The sequence below is a fragment of the Cavia porcellus genome, unplaced genomic scaffold, assembly GCF_034190915.1.
Source record: "Cavia porcellus strain 051 isolate PalLab524CR breed Dunkin Hartley unplaced genomic scaffold, mCavPor4.1 scaffold_17, whole genome shotgun sequence".
Lineage (NCBI taxonomy): Eukaryota > Metazoa > Chordata > Mammalia > Rodentia > Caviidae > Cavia > Cavia porcellus.
Window position 1 is genome coordinate 34,495,213 of NW_026947500.1, and position 17,792 is coordinate 34,513,004.

Here is a 17,792-nt window from a genome sequence, read left to right on the forward strand (position 1 = left end):
CCAGCCCCCAACTCAGCTCACTGAGGCAGAGCCAGCTCTGTGGTTCTGCTTTTGCAAGTGAACATTTTACAGCTTTAAAGTAAGATTTGCAAGAAGAATATTCCCCATGGAGAATAATGAAAATGACCCGAGGCAAGGGCAAGGGAAAGCAGGTAGAAACACAGTGTTTATCTTGGGTCTGCACACAGAGAAGCCAGGCTTTTTGATCTGCAGAAGCCTGGATAGATTTCCACGAGGCACTGGCCGGAAAAATCTCTGACATTTCCAGTATTGATTTTTTTCTTTGCCCTCTGTCTGTTTTGAATTGTGCCCAAAAGGAAAATTGGAATTTCCAAGAGGAACTCTATATCCTAGTGACAGCTCCGCGGGATAATTGGTTCCTTATAACTTTTTGAAACCAATGATATGAAATGTTCTGTACTTTTTATTGCCTAGTAGGACATCGTGGTCGTGCAGGGCGTTGGAGAGGATGGGGTCTGCACATAGCACTTTCTGACATTCTATATTTATAGGCTGTAAGGTTAGTGAAAAGCCTTCTTCCCCTAGACCCAGAACATTTCATTCCTTTTGTTGGTAGAGTTTTGCTTTACACAGAAACTGGGCTGGAATCAATGGCTCTGAGTGAGTTAGTACTAGAAAGAGTCATGCCTGCCTGATAGTGTTTGACATATACCTGTGTATGTGGGTTTGAGTACACATGTGTGTGCATGCGTGTCTCTGTGTGTTTTTCTCTATTTCCTGTTTATATCTGCGGGGGTATTAGGAGGCCATATTTTCCTGGGTTATCCCCAGAGAGAGTTAGGGCTAATGACACATGGCAGGCAGCTGAAGGAGGGGACCCCTGTGAAGTGTCCTGGTCACCAGGGAGTTAACACTGAAGACAGTGCAGAGGTCTAGATGCACCTACACAAGTGACACAAGTGTGGCATTAGCTGGGGCGTGGATGGCAGACTTACAAACAAGACCAGAATAAATAAATATACATTGTTGGGACAAAGATAGGACTTGTTAAGAACACAGGGCAAGATGGAGAGAGAAGAAAGAGTAATGACAGAAATAACTTTCATGAGTTCTGAATCCAGACTGAATAGAGGAGAAGAGTTTTGGCTGTTCTTTGATCAGTGCAGGAAGCTTCTATAATGAGCAGGAGAGGGAGAGAAAATTCGGTAGTCAGCAGGGAGTAGGGACCGTGCCCTCATGCACTGTGCTTTGAAGATAAAATTGTAACCAGCATCCAGAGGGACTTTGAACACATGGAGCTGGTCTTTGGTGCCAAGACAAGGGACAGGGATAGGGGCAGGGACAGGGTGAGGATTATGTGTTAGGTGAGATGATCATTAGATTGGCATGGTGGACTTGGCCAGTACTCAAAAAAGGTATCGCAGAGATTGTAATAACAAGGGACACGGTTCTAGAAGTTCCACTGACCGCTTGGGGGAGGAGTGAGGTTGGTTCACCCAGGCTGCAGGGCGTGTCCCTAGGCAGCGCACACTGTTCCCTGAGAGGCTGCCTGCCAGCCACTATTAATTTTAGCAGCTTCGTATGCTCAGTCTCTTCCACCATTGCTGAAATTTTGTGCTATTGTTTGAATATTTTTATTGTAGTGTTCTCACACTTTATGATGCTAAATAGAAAAATGAGCCTTGAAATTGATACCCACAAACTTTAATATATTTGAGATAAAGATGAAAATCAATAGGCATGCTGAAACAGCAAATTGGGAGCCTCATTGGGACTTAGGTTATTGCACATTCAGTTGTGAAAGAACGGAACAAATAGGTACAAAAATATATCACCCGAAGATGAGCTCTGAAGATGAGGTGCAATTAGGGAACAGAATTCCTCCTGTATCCTCTAAGTGTTTTGTCCTGGGTGAGTGCATATTTTCAATGACGGATTATGTATGAAACTGGGTGACTTTTTTGTATCAGGCAAGAAACAGCAAGAAGCAAGTTCAGGGCACGAAGCGGGGGTCAGAGAAGGCTTGGGTAAATCACAAAAGTGTGCTTTGGAGTTAAGTGGAGGCATTCAGCCGTTCAATGGCCATGAGAAGTAAAGACTGAGCTGGGCATTTGTGTTTAACATGGAAAGCAACAGAGAAGCTTCCTCTGAGGCTCCTTAATAACCATAAAGAGGACAATAACAGGAGGAGTCATAACCACTAACATTTTCCAGTGCTTAATGTGCCAGCCATTGGTCTGAGCCAGTGGTTCTCAAAGTGTGGTTCCTGGGCCAGCAGCTTCAGCATCGTGTGGGGATGTGTTAGGCACAATCTCAGGCCCCCTCATTGGACTAACTGAGTCAGAAATGCTGGGGATTGGGACCAGAAATGTGGGATGTAATGATGATCAAGTCTGGGAGCATGCTACATGTTTTTCCTGTGCTAACTCATGTGTTCTTCTTGACCACCATAAGAATGCTTCCTTTATTTTATCTGACAGATGCTAAAACTAGGGGTCAGAGGAGGGAGTTCTTCGTCTAAGATAGTGTTGAAAGGTCAATCAAAGATTAACCTGAGTCACCTGGCCACTGGAGAGAAGTCTTAGATTCTGCTATAAATGTTAAAATGCCCTGAGGGCATCTCTTGAAAAAAGGACCCACAAGGTTTTTCAGAGGTTTTTTTTTTTGTGGGGTGAGGCGGTGGAGGGGGGAAATCTAACAATCAGATGTGGGCTGTTTTTCAGCTTCCTTGTAAGATAACTTGTTTTGTTTTGTTTTATATTCACCAAACTCACATTTATCACTATTACTGAAATGGTGCTAAGTGAAGAATTAGCATAAATGCTAAGTTGCTGGTATTTGAAGTCTTCTGGGGATTTCTCTGTGATCTCATCCCAGCTGCCCACACTGGCACTGGTTTACTAGAAACTCTCTGGGACTGGGAGTGAGTTGTGTTTGTGAAGCTTTTTAGTGTTTGTCTAGGAAGCCACCCAGATCCACAGGAAGCATAGTCACCATCAGAGATGGTGGTTGCCTTTCAAAATCATAGAGGGAGAAAATGGAGATGCCCATCACTGAGTTCATACCCATAACAGGCACTTTTGAAGACAATGACATCACTGGAAATACACTGTCAGGGGGGAATTGGCAACCTGGGTCCTCCGTAGGCAGAGCAGCACTGTTTTAGAACCCTCCAGGGTAGGAAAGAGTGTCTCATCTGGGAATGGGTGCCCCTGGGAACCACATGTTCCACTGACACTGAATGTGGGAAGTGGAGAGGAAGGACCCAGAAAAGTGCTATTGGAGAGGCAGAAATTGAGAAGCTGAGAGCAGGACTGGGCAGCAGAAATAACCCAGACAATGGAAACCTTGTTACATGACTTGAGATTGCTGAACTCAATCTGAACCGAAAGTGGGTCCCACCTATTTGTCCTATGGGCTAGGACACCTCTCCAGGGGGACAGGTGTGGTTCTGAAAGCACTGGCTCTTCTGCCAGGTAGGGCTGGATGCCAGTCCTTGCTGGAACATTTCTTAGCTGACCTCGGGGTCCTTATTTAACCTCTCTGCACCTCAGTTTCATAGCAGTAATCTAGTTGTGATCGTGGTGCCTACTTCATAAGGTTGATGTGGTTAGTGATAGCTAGTTGTATCTTAGGATGTTTTTTTGTGAAGTAAGCCGGAGGGATACGCTGGGGATAAGATGGGGGCAAGATGGGTTCAGACTCACCAGGGCCCAGATCTGATCTCACTTTTACTATTTGCTTCTCTGAGCTTCAATTGCTTCATTTGTGTAAAGGGGATCGATTTGTGGCAAAGGTGAAATGAGATCATCTAGGAGAAGTGCCCCACGGAGTAAAAACCAAGGTGACATCCCCTCATGAGCCTCAGGCTGGGGATATAGCTTAGTGGTACAGCACCTGCCTGGCAAGCCCGAGGTCCTGAGTTTGATTCCTGGTACCAAAAACAAAAAACAAAGAAGCAGAAAATTCATCATTAGCTAGCCTCCTCATCAGGGCTAGAGATTTAGAAGCTGCCTAAGCATTTACAGAGTTCCAGCCCTGCATGAAAAGTTCTTCCTACAGAGGTGGGGCTGGTGTGATTCTCCTCTCTCCTTCACTTTCTGTTTTTCTGGGTCCTTTGACCAAGCTGGGAAGGTTGCATACACAGTTTTACCTTAAACCACAAATGCCCACCCCAGCCCCTGTCCTCTGTCCCCTCCAACCCACCCCCTGTGTTACCCAGGACAAGCTGGGTCTTTCGTCAGCTTTTCTAAAAGCTGAGTAGTTTTGGAAGCCTTTTCCCAAACATCCTCACTTGCATTTTTCCTAACTGAGCCTCGTTTTTCCATTTGTTCCCCATTTTTCTGTCACTTAGAAAGTGTCAGCTGTCTCTTTCACTTCCAGACCCCTGGGGTACATCATTACAGCACTATTTAGGCCATATCTAAGTTTACTCGCTGGTGGGGGTGGACACAGTAAGTAACAGTGGGCCCTGCTCCAGGTTCCAAGCTGTTTCCTAGGTGGCTACTATTTCATGAACTGTTTCTTGGCTTGAAGCCTTGGTGCTGGGGAGAGGAGGAGTTCGTAGCTCCAAGGCGAGGGGCAGGACAGGAGAAAAGTGGAGTCCGAGCCAGCTGTTACCACTTGACTCTCCTGTCTCTGCTCGTCAGCACACATTGACCAGGCTTAGAACCTTCGGGAGTCAGGCACTTGTCAGCGGATGGGGATGCTGGGAGGTGACGGCCCAAAAGAACAGATGCTTAGAAAGACAGCTGCCTGAGTTGAAGCTACTCTACTCTCTTTCTTCCCTCTCTTTTCATCTCTCAAGAGGCCCTGTAGATGTTTAAGTTAGCATCTTCTTAGGTCTAATAACCAGCAGTCATAGTGGGCCTCAGAGTTTATGAAGCTCATCACTAACTGAAAATGTGTTGGCTGGGGTGAAGAAGTCTGTCTCTCCTTTCACAGGCTTATGTTATTCCCCATAGGGGACGGGATCCCCACACGATAGTGAGCTCTGGACTGCACTGCATAGATCCAGTCTCCCCCATGTGCTCTGATTACAAGCATGTGCCACCAGACCCAGCTTGGCTGAGATATCTTACCAGTACATTTGATAAAGGCCTATTCATTGCTGGCTTTCTTTACCTCCCACACTCCTTTTGTGAAGAGGCTGGGCTGAGATAGCAATGATTACCATGACTACTACCACCATTAATTACTGAGGACACAGGATATGGTGCGTGTATTGATAATGATTAGTTTTTGCAAAAGCTTTATGACATTGCTGAAGAATTTTATAACATGTCATTTTAGGGATGAGAAACTCATATGGATAGAAATCATATGGAGAGAAAGCAGCCAAGCATAGGGGTGCCATGGAACAGGAGGAATAGGCTCTGATGTTCTGTAGCACCATTGATTAAAGATCACAACAGTTAATTTTATATTACACAATAGCTACAGAGAATTCTGAATGTTTCTAGCACCAAGAAATAATAAGCATCTGAGATGACAGATACACCAGTATCTGTCAGTATCATGACCTGATCATAACACATTGTATGTACACATTGAAGTGTCACACAGTGCTCTGTACATATAGATGATGATTACCTGGCAATTAAAAATGTTTATTTCATCGGGCGTGATGGCTCATGCCTGTAATCCCAGCACTCGGGAGGCTGAGGCAGGAAGGTCGTTGCGAGACCAGCCTGGGCTACAAAGTGAGCTCAAGGCCAGACTGAACTGCATAGCGAGACCCTGTCTCAAAAAGACAAAAAAAAAAGTTTGTTTCAAAATCAATGAAAAAGGCAATAAGATGAAAATATATACTAAATGGGACCGGGGGGGGGGGAGATAAAGAAAAACAAAGTAGCCAAGCAGGTACTTGAGTATGTCTGGTACTCAAGTTCTTTCTGGTCTGCTCTGCATGCTTTTATCATCACCTGAATAGGGCTTTAAGGTTTTGGAAAGGCTGCTGCTAGGGTGTCTTGTAATACGACCATTGCCCTCTGCCCCCCTACAAGCACAAGCCTGGGGTAATGAGCCATGGTGGTGAGGTATCAACCCACCACTGAACTTTGAGAATCTGTCACTCACAGAGGGGCTGCTTCATGGCTTGGATGCAGGGGCAGCTCTTTGAGGAGAAGAAAGAGTCTGGAGATGGAGACTTCCTGAGAGGGAGCAGAGCAGGGTGGAAGTTTCTGAAACCAGGAAGACCAACTCTGCTTCCTGTGGGCACATCTCTTCACTAGTGCAGTCATACCCACCTGATGGGACTACACGAGATGGGACAAAGGACACAAAGTCATTGATGGGCAGGACAGTCACTTGCTGTCAGCTGCAGTTCTCAGAGGACTCAACATTGCTCTCGCCACAGCTTTCACACGCGCACACACACACACACACACACACACACACACACGCATGCTCACTGAAGGATGTGCACACTGCTGCTTAGGACTTTGTACACAGTCTTTCATGCTAGTGTGAGAAACCCTAAATTTATCTTTAAAAAGTCAATTTATGCATAATTTCCTGCTGCTTCAAGGCTCCCTTTTGGAGTGGAAAACATCCAGGGTATAAGGACTTGGGGTGTCATCAATGGTGACTTCAACCATGCAATGTCCATGCAAGGTCCCTAGATGGCACTGCATTTGCTCATGGTTCCTTTGCTCTTGGGCTGTGGCAAGGTGGCAAGGTCTTCTCTTAAGGCCTTGACCTTCCAAGGGCAAAAAAAGCTTTTTGGACTTGAAGCACCACTACCCGCCAAGTACCTCGAATTCTGCCCTTGTTCATGGTGAGTGGAGCAGGGTTGTCACACTCTGTGTTCTTTGTTTTCTCTTGACAGAACCAGCTTCTTGCAAAAGGACTGTTCTTTGTGGAGGAGAAGATCAAGCTGTGTGAAGGCAAGTACGACATGGGTCTCTGTGAGTCAGCCTTTGATGTTTGGACAGCTGAGATGCTTCTGTCCAAAAGTGGCGGACTCCAGGCGAATGAGTCACCCTGTCTGTTTCTTCCTCAGCTAGGCAGCAGCACTTCGGCTGGAGTCCGCTGCTCTGGGCACCTGGTTAAAAGATTTTCACATCTTGCTGGTTACTTTGAAGGGATCTGCCATGCTCTGGATTCTGTCATGCAGTTCCCACTGATCTGCCTCAGACACTTTCTTGTTGACCTTTGTCATGTCGTGTGTTGGGATTGTAGTAGGCAGGAGTCTTTTCCACTTGGGAGGTGTTAGCACCCACTCAGTGTGAATGATCTGCTAGATAAATGACCTTGTCCTGGTCTATGCTAAGATTTTGGAAGCAAATTGACAGAATAGAAAGAAATTGATGGTTTGGGAGCAGGTATGAAAAGTCAGTTAGCCAACTGTTGTTGACAGGTAGTCAACCCTAAGACTACTAAGGGTTATGCTCAGTTCTCACCAATGTGGGGCCAAGTATTAGCTCAGTACTTTCTTCTTGGGTGACTTTTGGAAATTGTCAGTTTCTGTGGGTCTCAGTCTGTCATTTTTAAGGTACTAAAGTAGGGTGAAGGTTGGCATGACATTGTCCTTGGCATGCAAGAGGGTAGCATGTTGTGGCCTCCCTTTCCTTTGCTTAATCTGATCACCTCTACCTGGAGATCAGACTTACTTCTGCAACCATACTTAATAATTATACTATTGTTTCTTTTTTTCCTTCCCATTTCTGGGAAAGAAACTAGTGTCCAAAAAAAAAGTGACTCCTGGAAGGACAAAGTCGGAAAATGAAAAATTATGCTGGAGAGTTCCAGCACCCCAGTCTCCAAAATCTTCGGAAGGAGAGAGGCTGGAATTAATCTCTGCTGATCTAAAATTGCCTGAACCTGTATCTTTTTCTCCTTAAATGCAGGTATCCTATGATTTTTTCCCCCAACCATATAAAACCCACTAAACAAAGGCTTTTGAAATCTTTTTAAAATCGAGGTAACAGACGCAATATGAGGATTGACTATATTTGCAGTGATGTATAACAGATCCCCAGAACTTGTTTATTTTGTGAGACTAAAATTCCATCAAATGCCCAGCTCCACAGCCCCTGAAAACCACTGTCAATATTTTGTTTCCACAATTCTTTTGTTTCCACAATTTTTCCAGAAATCTCATAAATATATCTCATAAATGTGGATCATGTAGTATCTTTTGTGACTGGCTGATTGTCTTCATCATTATGTCCTCAAAGTTTATTCATGTTGTAACACATGACGAGATTCCCTTCTAATTTTTTAAGGCTGAATAGTATTCTAGGATACAGTGTGCAAAATTTTTCTTTATCCATCTGTTAATGGAAAGACCTTATTTTAAAGTGTCTGGTTTTGCCAGGAACCTAGTGGTTCTTTTGCATCTTGGAATCAGGCTGATACACAGCTGTGGATGACAGCTATCCAGTCAAAGGGGCAGAGCAGAAAAAAAGCATTGTCCCTGGCCACATGACTTGTATGTCATTCAAGCCACTGGAGATGTGGAAAACAGCTCTAGAAAAAAGGCACAGAGTCAACTGAAGTAAGAGTACTGACTAAGCTTTCCATTTATAGGGGAAGGTTGAATGTCTCGTTCAACATGGATGCTCTTAGAATAAAAACTCAAGAAATGAAACTAGGTGTGATGAGCAGTAACCATCCAAGATTCCGTGCTTGTCCCCAGAGCCAGAGTACTTTCCTACCGTCTCTTCTGGCCCAAGGACTCTGGATGTTGGGGGGCTTTCTGCACAGTAAATGAGTGTGGGGGGAGCTGCTTTAAGGGACTTTCCTTCTTCATTAGGATTGTCTCTGCTTTTTGATTTCATGTTAGAATGCTAAGAAGGGTTTTGTTTGGATAAAAGGATTTGCATGCTGGGAAATAAAGCTTGAAAACAACCAACGTGATCTATCTAGTTACCAAACAGACTTCACTCTGTTGCATATCTGAGCATACTCGTTACACACATGTGTCCTTGCTTCACAGCTGCGGAAAGGGCGGGCAATGAAGTTCATGTCTGTTTGTCACATCTAGTGGTCAGAAAACATCACGCTACATTCAGAGATCTTTTGTAGCGCCTTGGTGACCTTGAGTTCAGAGAGTTTCTGCTACCTGTGTATGTACTTCTAGAATTTAAACTCCCATGGAGCCTTGAAGGACAGGTTTGATAAGACAGGCATCTAGACTTTCTATACAGACCGCTTTCATATTTTCAGGGAGCTACGTCTTTGACTCATGGGCTGTTTTAGGAAGCAAAGTCACCTATGTCCTTTAATTCTTTCTGCCCCATGTCGACCCACTTTGTTGGTCTGCGTTGACTCAGTGTTCTTTTTGAAATACTTTCCAAACCTCCATGACTGTCTGAAGTTTGTAGCGTAGGGACTGATCCAGCTTCCGGGGCAGTACTTCCTGTTTCTGGGTCTGAGAATTCCCTTGTGTTCCCAGGGACCTCTGTCCTGGTTTTGCAGTAGGCACCTCCCCGACTGTCACCTTCTCTCTGCTGCCCTTCCCTAGGACTCTCTGCTTGTCTTTATTGTGGAAGGCTTAAGGTTTAAGATGAGGACCACTCACAAAACTGCTAATGCAAACTCTTCTCATTTGGGATACATTATCTATGTGTTGGGGTTTACCTTGATTCAGGACCTGGAGTGGTTTAACATGACCCCTTTGACTTGCCTGCTTCCTCTCTGCACTGAATGTGCTTTGCCTACATTTGAAATCAGATTGCCTTTGATTCAATCAATGATTTATCAGTTACTTAGGAGATACCTGTTGCTCTGCTGGGTGCTGGAGACACTGTGGGAGCAACATTATCATAAGATATAGGCCCTGCTGGAGCTCCTAAACTAGTAGTGGAGACAGATTTTAATCATATTGCCACCATATGTAACTATAACCAATTAGGAACACAATCCATAGTAGAGGACCTGACCAATGGGAGAAGGTTTTCATGTAGAGGGGGAAGTCTGAGCTGTAATGAAAATAATAAATAGATGTAGGTCACAGAAAGAGGGATGGGTGAGTAGTCTGGGAGAGAAACTAGCTTGTGCAAAGGCCTTGTGATATGGGGAATTGTGGAGGGAGGGGCTGAGATGAAATCTACCTAGAGCCCAAAAGCCAAATAGAGCAAAGAAGGAAGACACAAGGAGACAGATTCTCTTGGCTGTGTAGGCCATGGTATGGAAGTTTCTTTATCCAAAGGAAAAAGCAAAAGGTCCTGCTGACTATTAGGACCTGCTTTATACTTCCTTGTGTTCAAATTAAATAGCACTTTCTTCCCATCACAGGTCATCACATCTGCAAAATCCACACACTTGTACTTGGCATTTGCCAGTCATTCATTTGAAGGCTTTGCAGTTGATCTATTGATTTGTCTTGCAATGTGCCCAGCACCAGAAATACAGGAGTGAGCAGAACACACAGGCCTGAGTGTCATGGCCACGTTCCTGGAAGGGACAGGGGAGTGGACACACAATTCCGAGTGTGGTTGATGCTCTGCCAGGGAAAGTAGGGAGGCTGTGGGTTTGCATTTCTCCAGTGTATCACCCCTGACCTGTGAGCCAGTAGTCATGCTCTCGTTCTGTTCTCTCCCTAGCCACTGCCATTACTGTCCATTAAATTAATAGACGAAGGATGTTAAATGAATCTTTCAAGGTTCATTCAGTGAAACTCTCAGTGTTTCGCCAAGTGCCTCTGTCTCTGTGTCTCGTCTTGGCTGACCCACTTTCTCTGCCTGGGATGAGCAAAGACAATGCCCAGTCAGCTCTGATATCTAGGTCATTAAGCAGTTGCCGCTGAGAGCCAAGTTCCTCTCACGGCCCTTTTAGTGGTGGTGGGTGACCTGTGTACTCTCACCCGAGGTTGGAACTTAGTCATAGCCAGGGCCTCCTGGTCCTAGGGCCAAGTAGGCACGGAATCAGGAGGTGGGTCCAGGGTCTGCAGGTGAGCTCTTCAGAGAATGCTGCCCTCTCAGTTACTGTACAGCAGTGAGTAGAGGTGATCGTTACTATCTTCTTTCTGTCAACTGATGCTCAAACCTAAAATAAGGTCAGTGTACCAGTGACTACAAAAAACCCCTGCAACTGCATGTAACCTTCCCGGGGTGTGGTGAAAGGTGATGGAACCTTAAGAGCCAGGGCCTAGTTTAAAATGGTCAGTTCTAGAGGGCCACTGCTCTTGGAAGGGATGAATGCTGGTGCTGCAGAGTTAGTTCTTAGAGACGGGGTTATGATTCAAGCCTGACTCCTGAATCCCTCTGCACTTCTGGCCTTGCCAGATGCCACTTCCGGTCTTTCTCACACACTTCCACCACTGTGGTGCCATCTGCTGTATCACTTCTAGTGAGAGTGGATATATTTCTGTCCTGACAAGTTCTGGTGACCTTCGCTAGGGACAAAGACCCTGTGATACCAGGGACAAAGCTCCTGGCCACAAGTTTGAGACCCTTTGAGACTCCACATTTGAGGTGGAGCTGTCTTCTGGCCTCTCCTATGAGTAATGACGAGTTCTTTTCTTTCTTCCTCCCCTCCCATCTTCTCGCCCTCGTGTAGGTGAAAATCGCATTGAGGTTCTGGCTGAAGTCTGGGACCACTTCTTCACTGAGACTCTCCCCACCCTGCAGGCCATATTTTATCCAGTTCAGGTCAGTCTTGCTGGGGAACGACTTGCTGTTGGCCTCAGCCATCTGCCTCCTGTCTTGACCTCTGCGAGCTGGGGCCTCCTGGTGGATGGGGGAGAGCCTGGAGTGGGTATTTGAGTCGGCAAAGGACCACGGAGGTCTTCTGAGGCCTCTGTGGGTCTACATTTAGTGTTTAACTTCAAGCAAAGAAGACAGCCTGCTTAACTAGCAATTTGTAGGTTCTTGTTACCTGCTTGGTTTTGAGTATGCTGTTAGATCTTGGTGTGGTTTTTTTTTTTTTCTTCTTCTTACTTTTCTGAAGTAGCAAAGATGCGGAAGGAGACTTTTCCTTTTCTTCTTTTTCTTGTTCACCCCACCTCTTTTCTTCTCTCTCATTTTTTTTTAATAGCACAACTTTTAAGCAAGTTTGCTGTTGTCCTCAAATTGTGGGAAAGGGATGACTCCCCACTCCTTGTGACATAAGGAATCCTAAAGAACAAGAGCCTCACAATGTAAAGCACTGTACGAGGAATCCATAGACTTGATTCAAGAGTGTGGGTTTAGACAAGACATTTAACTTCCATTTGTACAGCTCTGCTCATCTCCTGCAAAATGAGGAATTGGAGTAACAGAGGAGTGACCTGGCTTTAGTTCTTATTCTATGACCTTGAGTCACTCTATTGCTTATATTAATTTCCTTCCCCCTGCTACAGAGGCTAATACCACAGATGATTGCTGCCAGGTCAGCCCGGTTGCCGGAGGTCCCTCTTTGAAATACACATCTCTCTCATGTTCCTCCTGGGGTCAAGGCTTCGGATTTAATCGGACTTTGCTGAAGTGTGGGTACAACGTGCAGAATCGGAACAGAGCTGTTAGCAATGGTTGGAATTTCCTCCTCCCACAGGGAAGGGCCCAGGGGACTTTTCGATTTAAATGGTGTTTTAAAGGAATTTGAAATTGCTTAAAATATATATCCAATATTTAAAACCTGGGAGGCTGTGCTTACAGATTTCATTTCCTGGTTTAAGTCTGGCTCTGCCATTTCCAGTAAGGCAAAACAGACGGAAGCCCCTGGCCTGCAGCCTGCTCCTTTCTTTCACCACATTCTTAGTCCCAGCCTGCATTTATGTGGCCAGGGCAGCTTCTGCTCCCCTTTATGCAATAGGCGCCTATGGGTCTTTTCTTAAGAAGACCGATATAGGGGCGTGTCAGAGTTGCCTGATTTAGCAAATAAAAGCGTAGATGGCAAGTGCTATCTGAATTCACATAAGTCATAAATATTGCAATGCATGGGAGATTTTTATACTGAAAAACAAGATTCAAATGTAACGGGGCATCCTGTTTTATCTGGCAACACTCTAGGAGGGGGTGGGTAGATCTGAGCCGTTTAGGGCCATTTGGGCAGGGAATTCCAAGGTGCTCAGGATGTTTCCAGAATGGAAATCTGGGTGGAAATGGCCCCAGTACAGTCAGGGAAGGGCAAGGAGGTGTCTTCTGAAGGATCTTGAGATGGCATTGTCTTGATTCTCCTGAAATTTTAAAAAATCTGACAATAAATGATATTTCCTCATTCACTTGAAACTTTATAAAATCTGACAATAGTTGATATTACCCTATTTACCTTTGTCAACCCCCAACTACTGATGTGGATTTCTACTGCACTCTCATTTGCCATAACTGCTATTTGTCATCCCGAGGGCCTTTGCATGTGCAATCCTACATTTTCAGTCCACTGAAACTAGGCAAGAGTGATGTAAATTCAGTTTGTGTGTAGCCCAAAGTTAGAAGAGGTGGGAGCAATCTCTGGCAAACAGATGCGCAGAAGTGGCAAATTGTGCTCTCTCTCACCTTTTGGTCCTTAGCTGACCCAGATTCACATACTTAGAGACTTAGGAGACAAAATTCTCTCAACTTTAACTCTTTCCTAGGGTTTTAGCCAGAGTCACTGGATGGCATCTTGGATTGTATGAGCACTCTCTCTCTTTTTCTCTGTCTCTGTCTCTCTCTATCTCTCTGTCTCTCTCTCTGTTTCTTTGACTGAGGTTACAAAAGGCTAGGTATGTCTTGGTTATTTTTTTCTCCCAACATAAAATAAGAATGAAAAACCTGGTTCTGGATTATTAATTCCCCTTCTGGTTCACTGTGAACTGAAAAGATGACAGGGCCTTCATGCCAAGTTGGTACCTTGGTTAATGGCCCCCAAATGGTCCTCTAATAAAGCAATGCTTAATTTGTTTGTGTGGCAGGTTGGTCTAGCTAGCACCCCACACTCTCCCATGAATGCATTTGCTGCTGGCATTAGAGGCCAGAGTTTGCAAACAGAGAGGACTTTTGTGGCTCTGGGGACAACAAGCTTTCCAAATGAAGCCTATTTTTGGTGAGATTAGTGACACAGAGAATTGGAGCCAGTTCTATTGTAAATGGGGACCCAGCACTGTTGAACTGGACCCCACTCCCTTGCTTTTCAACACAGGAGGAACAGGGATGGATGTAGTGTGCCCTTCTGGTCTCACATCCAGGCCTTTCTCCTACCTGTGTAAAATTTAACCTTGGACTTGGAAGGCCCCATGAAAAAAACCTTTCTTCTTTTCCAGGAAGGCATTATAACCACTCATGCGTGGCCTGTCCCCAGGTAACAGTGTAAGAGGTGATCTGCGAGAAATGGGGATAAGAGACAGGACCAGAGAAGGACAGAGCAATGCAAGGTGTGACCTGCCGATGACCTTGGTTCAAATCTCCAGTCTGCCACTTACCATATTGATGATCTCAGGAATAGCCTCACCTCTATGAGCCTCTGTTTCCTTCCATAAAATAATAATACCTACTTAATGAGTTTGTCCTGGTGCAAAGACCCTGTTTTGTTTTGTTTTTCCTAGCAGAGGAAAAATGTGAAAAGCACTTAGTTTAGTATGGGCTTAAAATGATCAGTATTATCAATATCAATATTATCATAATTATTCTTTGCACAGTCAAAAGGTTTGAACCTTAGGCTGATGGTGATTAATTACTGGGTTTCTTTTTCATGGGAAGTTGATGGGTTTGGAGTGGTTTCTCTGGAGTGTCCACCATAATCACCCTAATTAAAAATTATCCTCTCCATCAGAGACCTTCCAGAGCCTCCCTGGTACCCTGTTACTGGGAATAGAAATCAATGCAGTCTTATCAATTGGTAACATGGCAGTGTCTATAAGATATTTTAAAGGATCATGGAATTTTACTTTGAAGGCATGGTAAAATAGAAATATGGATACATGAATTCATTATAGCCTTGTTTGTGCCCACTCCACAAGGACATCTTGAGTGAAGAGCTGGCCACTAAAGAGTATATGGATTCAGTGAAACACTCTGCAGCCTTTAAATAGGGTAAGGAGAAGCAGCAACATGCGCTGATGGAAAGAGGTCCAAAATATGCTGTTAAACAAAAGCAAGTTGCATGACAATAGGGAAGATAAAAAATCTCTATTTGTATTTAAAGGTCATATGTGTAATTTTGTAGGTGTCAAAAGTTTCTAGAAAAATCCAGAGGTTGACAAATAGCCTTTTAAGAGTGGTTGTCTATATGGAAGGAGAGATTAGAAGAGCATTTCTATTGTTTATTTTAACTGTTTTTGTTAGCTGTTTAAATCTTTGCCTGTAAATATCTATTACTTTCTGATTTTAAAAGTGAAATACTAGGCTGGGGATTTAGCTCAGCAGCAATAAGTGCCTGCCTTGCAAGTGCGAAGTTGTGAGTTTGATCCCTGATACCAAAAAAAAAAAAAAAAAAAAAAGAAAGAAAGAAAGAAAGAGAAAGGTGTTGGGAGTTCCAGGAGGCGTCCAGAAGCCTACAGGGGCTTCCAGGAAAAGCGGTCCTGTGAAGTGACTAGCACTTGCTGTCCTGCAGTTCCTGGAATTCCTTATTTCTCCTTGCTGACTCCTATTTGCACCAGATTGCCATGCTAGAAGTCTGCGTGTCCCAGTCTCCCTTCTCCTTGCTTCATGGTTTAGATCAAACAGTTCCAGGAGCGTGCACTTCACAAAAGTGTTGTGAACAAAATTTGGACCCATCCTATCTGTGCCCAGCATCACACAGGACCAAAGAGCCCTGGACTTGAATAGAATAATGGGGTGGAGCATTGGCTCCTTTACATCCCTATCCACAGTCTAGCAGACATAATCCCACCTGCCTGACTTTTCACATGCTGCAAGAGTAAAGCCCAGGAAAGTCAGGTGTGCTGGAGTGTGGGAGCAAAGCCAGCATACAGGAGCCTGAGGCAGAACTATCAGGCTGAGGCCAGCCCGGGCTACGTAGTGATACCCTCAAAGTGAAAGTGCCTCCTCATTAAGATAACTTATCAAAAGTACCCAACACAATTCTAATTATTTAAGGGTCTATAAGAGGAAGCTAGGAAGATAGGAAAGAGACATGAAACTATAAAGTCTGATTATGGGTGAAGTTAATTACAGTGGACAATGTCACGTATGTGGGAATATCTTAACTTCTGTGACAGGCAAGAAACAACAAAGCTATAGGAAAAAGTGCCCTGGAAGAGAACCAACACCGTTGAGTGGAAATGGTACTTGTAGCACACCTACTGCATGCCACACTCTTTGCTCTCTTGGGGAACAGGCTCATCAGCAGCAGCGCTGCCTGGGTGACACCAGCCAGTCTCCACACAGCAGGATCATGCCGCATGGTTTTGCGATCACATCTGGTCTCCCTGGAAGTGGCTGGACAAGTGGATTCTTGTCCTTCCTAGATCCCAGGGCAGTGTTTTTAGGACCAAAGCATTTCTGTCCAAAACCCAGAATGATTTCATCTTGAGACCTTCAGGACACGACTTGCTCAAAACCAGGCAGTACATCAGGCTTGTCAAAACTCGATTCCTGAGCCCCCTCCCCAGAGTTTCTGGCATGGAATATTTGGCAGGGAGCCCGAGGATTCTAACAGTTGCCTAGGTAATGGTGTTGGTGATAGTGGTGCTGCTGGTCCAGGCTATTTGTCAGGGTTTCCCAGAGAAAGAGAGCCAGAAGTTTGCCTTGCAGCTTCTCAGCACATAGCAGTTTTTAGCTAGTGACGGATTGCAGGTACCGCGTGGTCCCATATGATGATATCACCGGTGATATCCTAGCCACCTTTGTCTCTGCAAATGCACTCTGACATTTGTACAAAGATGACATGGTGCAGCCAAACAGCTATGAGTATACTGGCTTGTGGTTTGGGAAACAGAAACTGGAAGGTCTTGGGAAGCGGGGAAGTTGGCACTGGGGGTGATCACAAAGGCAGTGGGGGATAAGGCATGGTAAAACTGAGCCTATTGAGTGTGTACAATGTCGGGTTTTTTTGCGGGGGCTGGAAACAGCAGATATGATGTGTCCTTATAAAATCTTAAGGAGTTATGACATGTGTAAAACTGCCTTAAACTTTAGAGATTTGGGGGGAAGCTATGTTCTGTTTGAGATAGTGAGCACCGCAGTGACAACTCTGGCACTACCAGGAGTGACCAGTGTTTGGTGCGTTCTCTGTGTGTAGGTGTGTGCACAAGTGTGTGCTTTCTCCTGAAGGAGAGCTTGGGCAATGATCTGTCTTTTTCTTGCTCTTGTAGAGCCCTTCAGGAGCTCTCAAATCCTACAGTTTGGGTTTGAAACCTAGTTCCATCTTGGGTAAATTACTATCCTTCTGTGGCCTTACAAGTTTTCATCTGCGGAATGGGTTTTGCAATAGTGCCTGTCTCAGAGGATGCTTGTGTTGCTCTCTCAGGGTGCTGTAACGAATCCTACAAATGAAATGGCTTACAAACAACAGAAACTTACTTCTCTTGGCTCTGAAGGCTGTTAAGTGCGAGGTTAAAAAGTGCGGGCAGGTTTTGTATCTGGTGAGGGCCTCTTTCTTGCTTCTTATTTCTTGCTATGTCCTCATGCAGGGAAGGGGTGATGGATCAAACTCATGACTTCGAACTTGCAAGGCAGGCCAAATCTCCAGCCCTGAGGCCTCTTTTGTAAAGATTCTAATCCTGTTCCCGAGGGCCTCACTTAGGCTTCACCTTCACCTACTGGGGGCTGGGATTTCAATAAAGGAATTTGACCCAAATATTCAGACCATAGCAGTGGTCATGAAGATTAAATATTTATATCTAAACATTTAGAATCCTACCTAGCACATGGAGTTAAAGGAATCCCAGCTCTTGTGGCTGTGTGAGTTTCAGCCTCTGTCCTCCATCCTCACAGCTGAGAAGCCCCTTTCCTTCTACTTTCCCAATTATTTTCTTCCTAAGTTCC

The 17,792-nt window shown here is 44.9% G+C and overlaps 1 protein-coding gene across 4 annotated transcripts in view; it reads left to right on the plus strand.

The window, feature by feature from the left end:
- The window catches only part of Prr5l (proline rich 5 like), a 77,862-nt gene that overhangs the window by 39,954 nt on the left and 20,116 nt on the right, over positions 1-17,792 (plus strand). For 3 of the 4 annotated variants that reach the window (XM_063227782.1, XM_063227781.1, XM_063227783.1), the window contains 2 exons: positions 6,791-6,848; positions 11,467-11,558. In XM_063227782.1, the coding sequence (XP_063083852.1) occupies positions 6,791-6,848; positions 11,467-11,558 (150 nt within the window). The remainder of the gene's footprint in view (positions 1-6,790; positions 6,849-11,466; positions 11,559-17,792) is intronic. The other variant, XM_063227784.1, reaches the window with a different exon arrangement.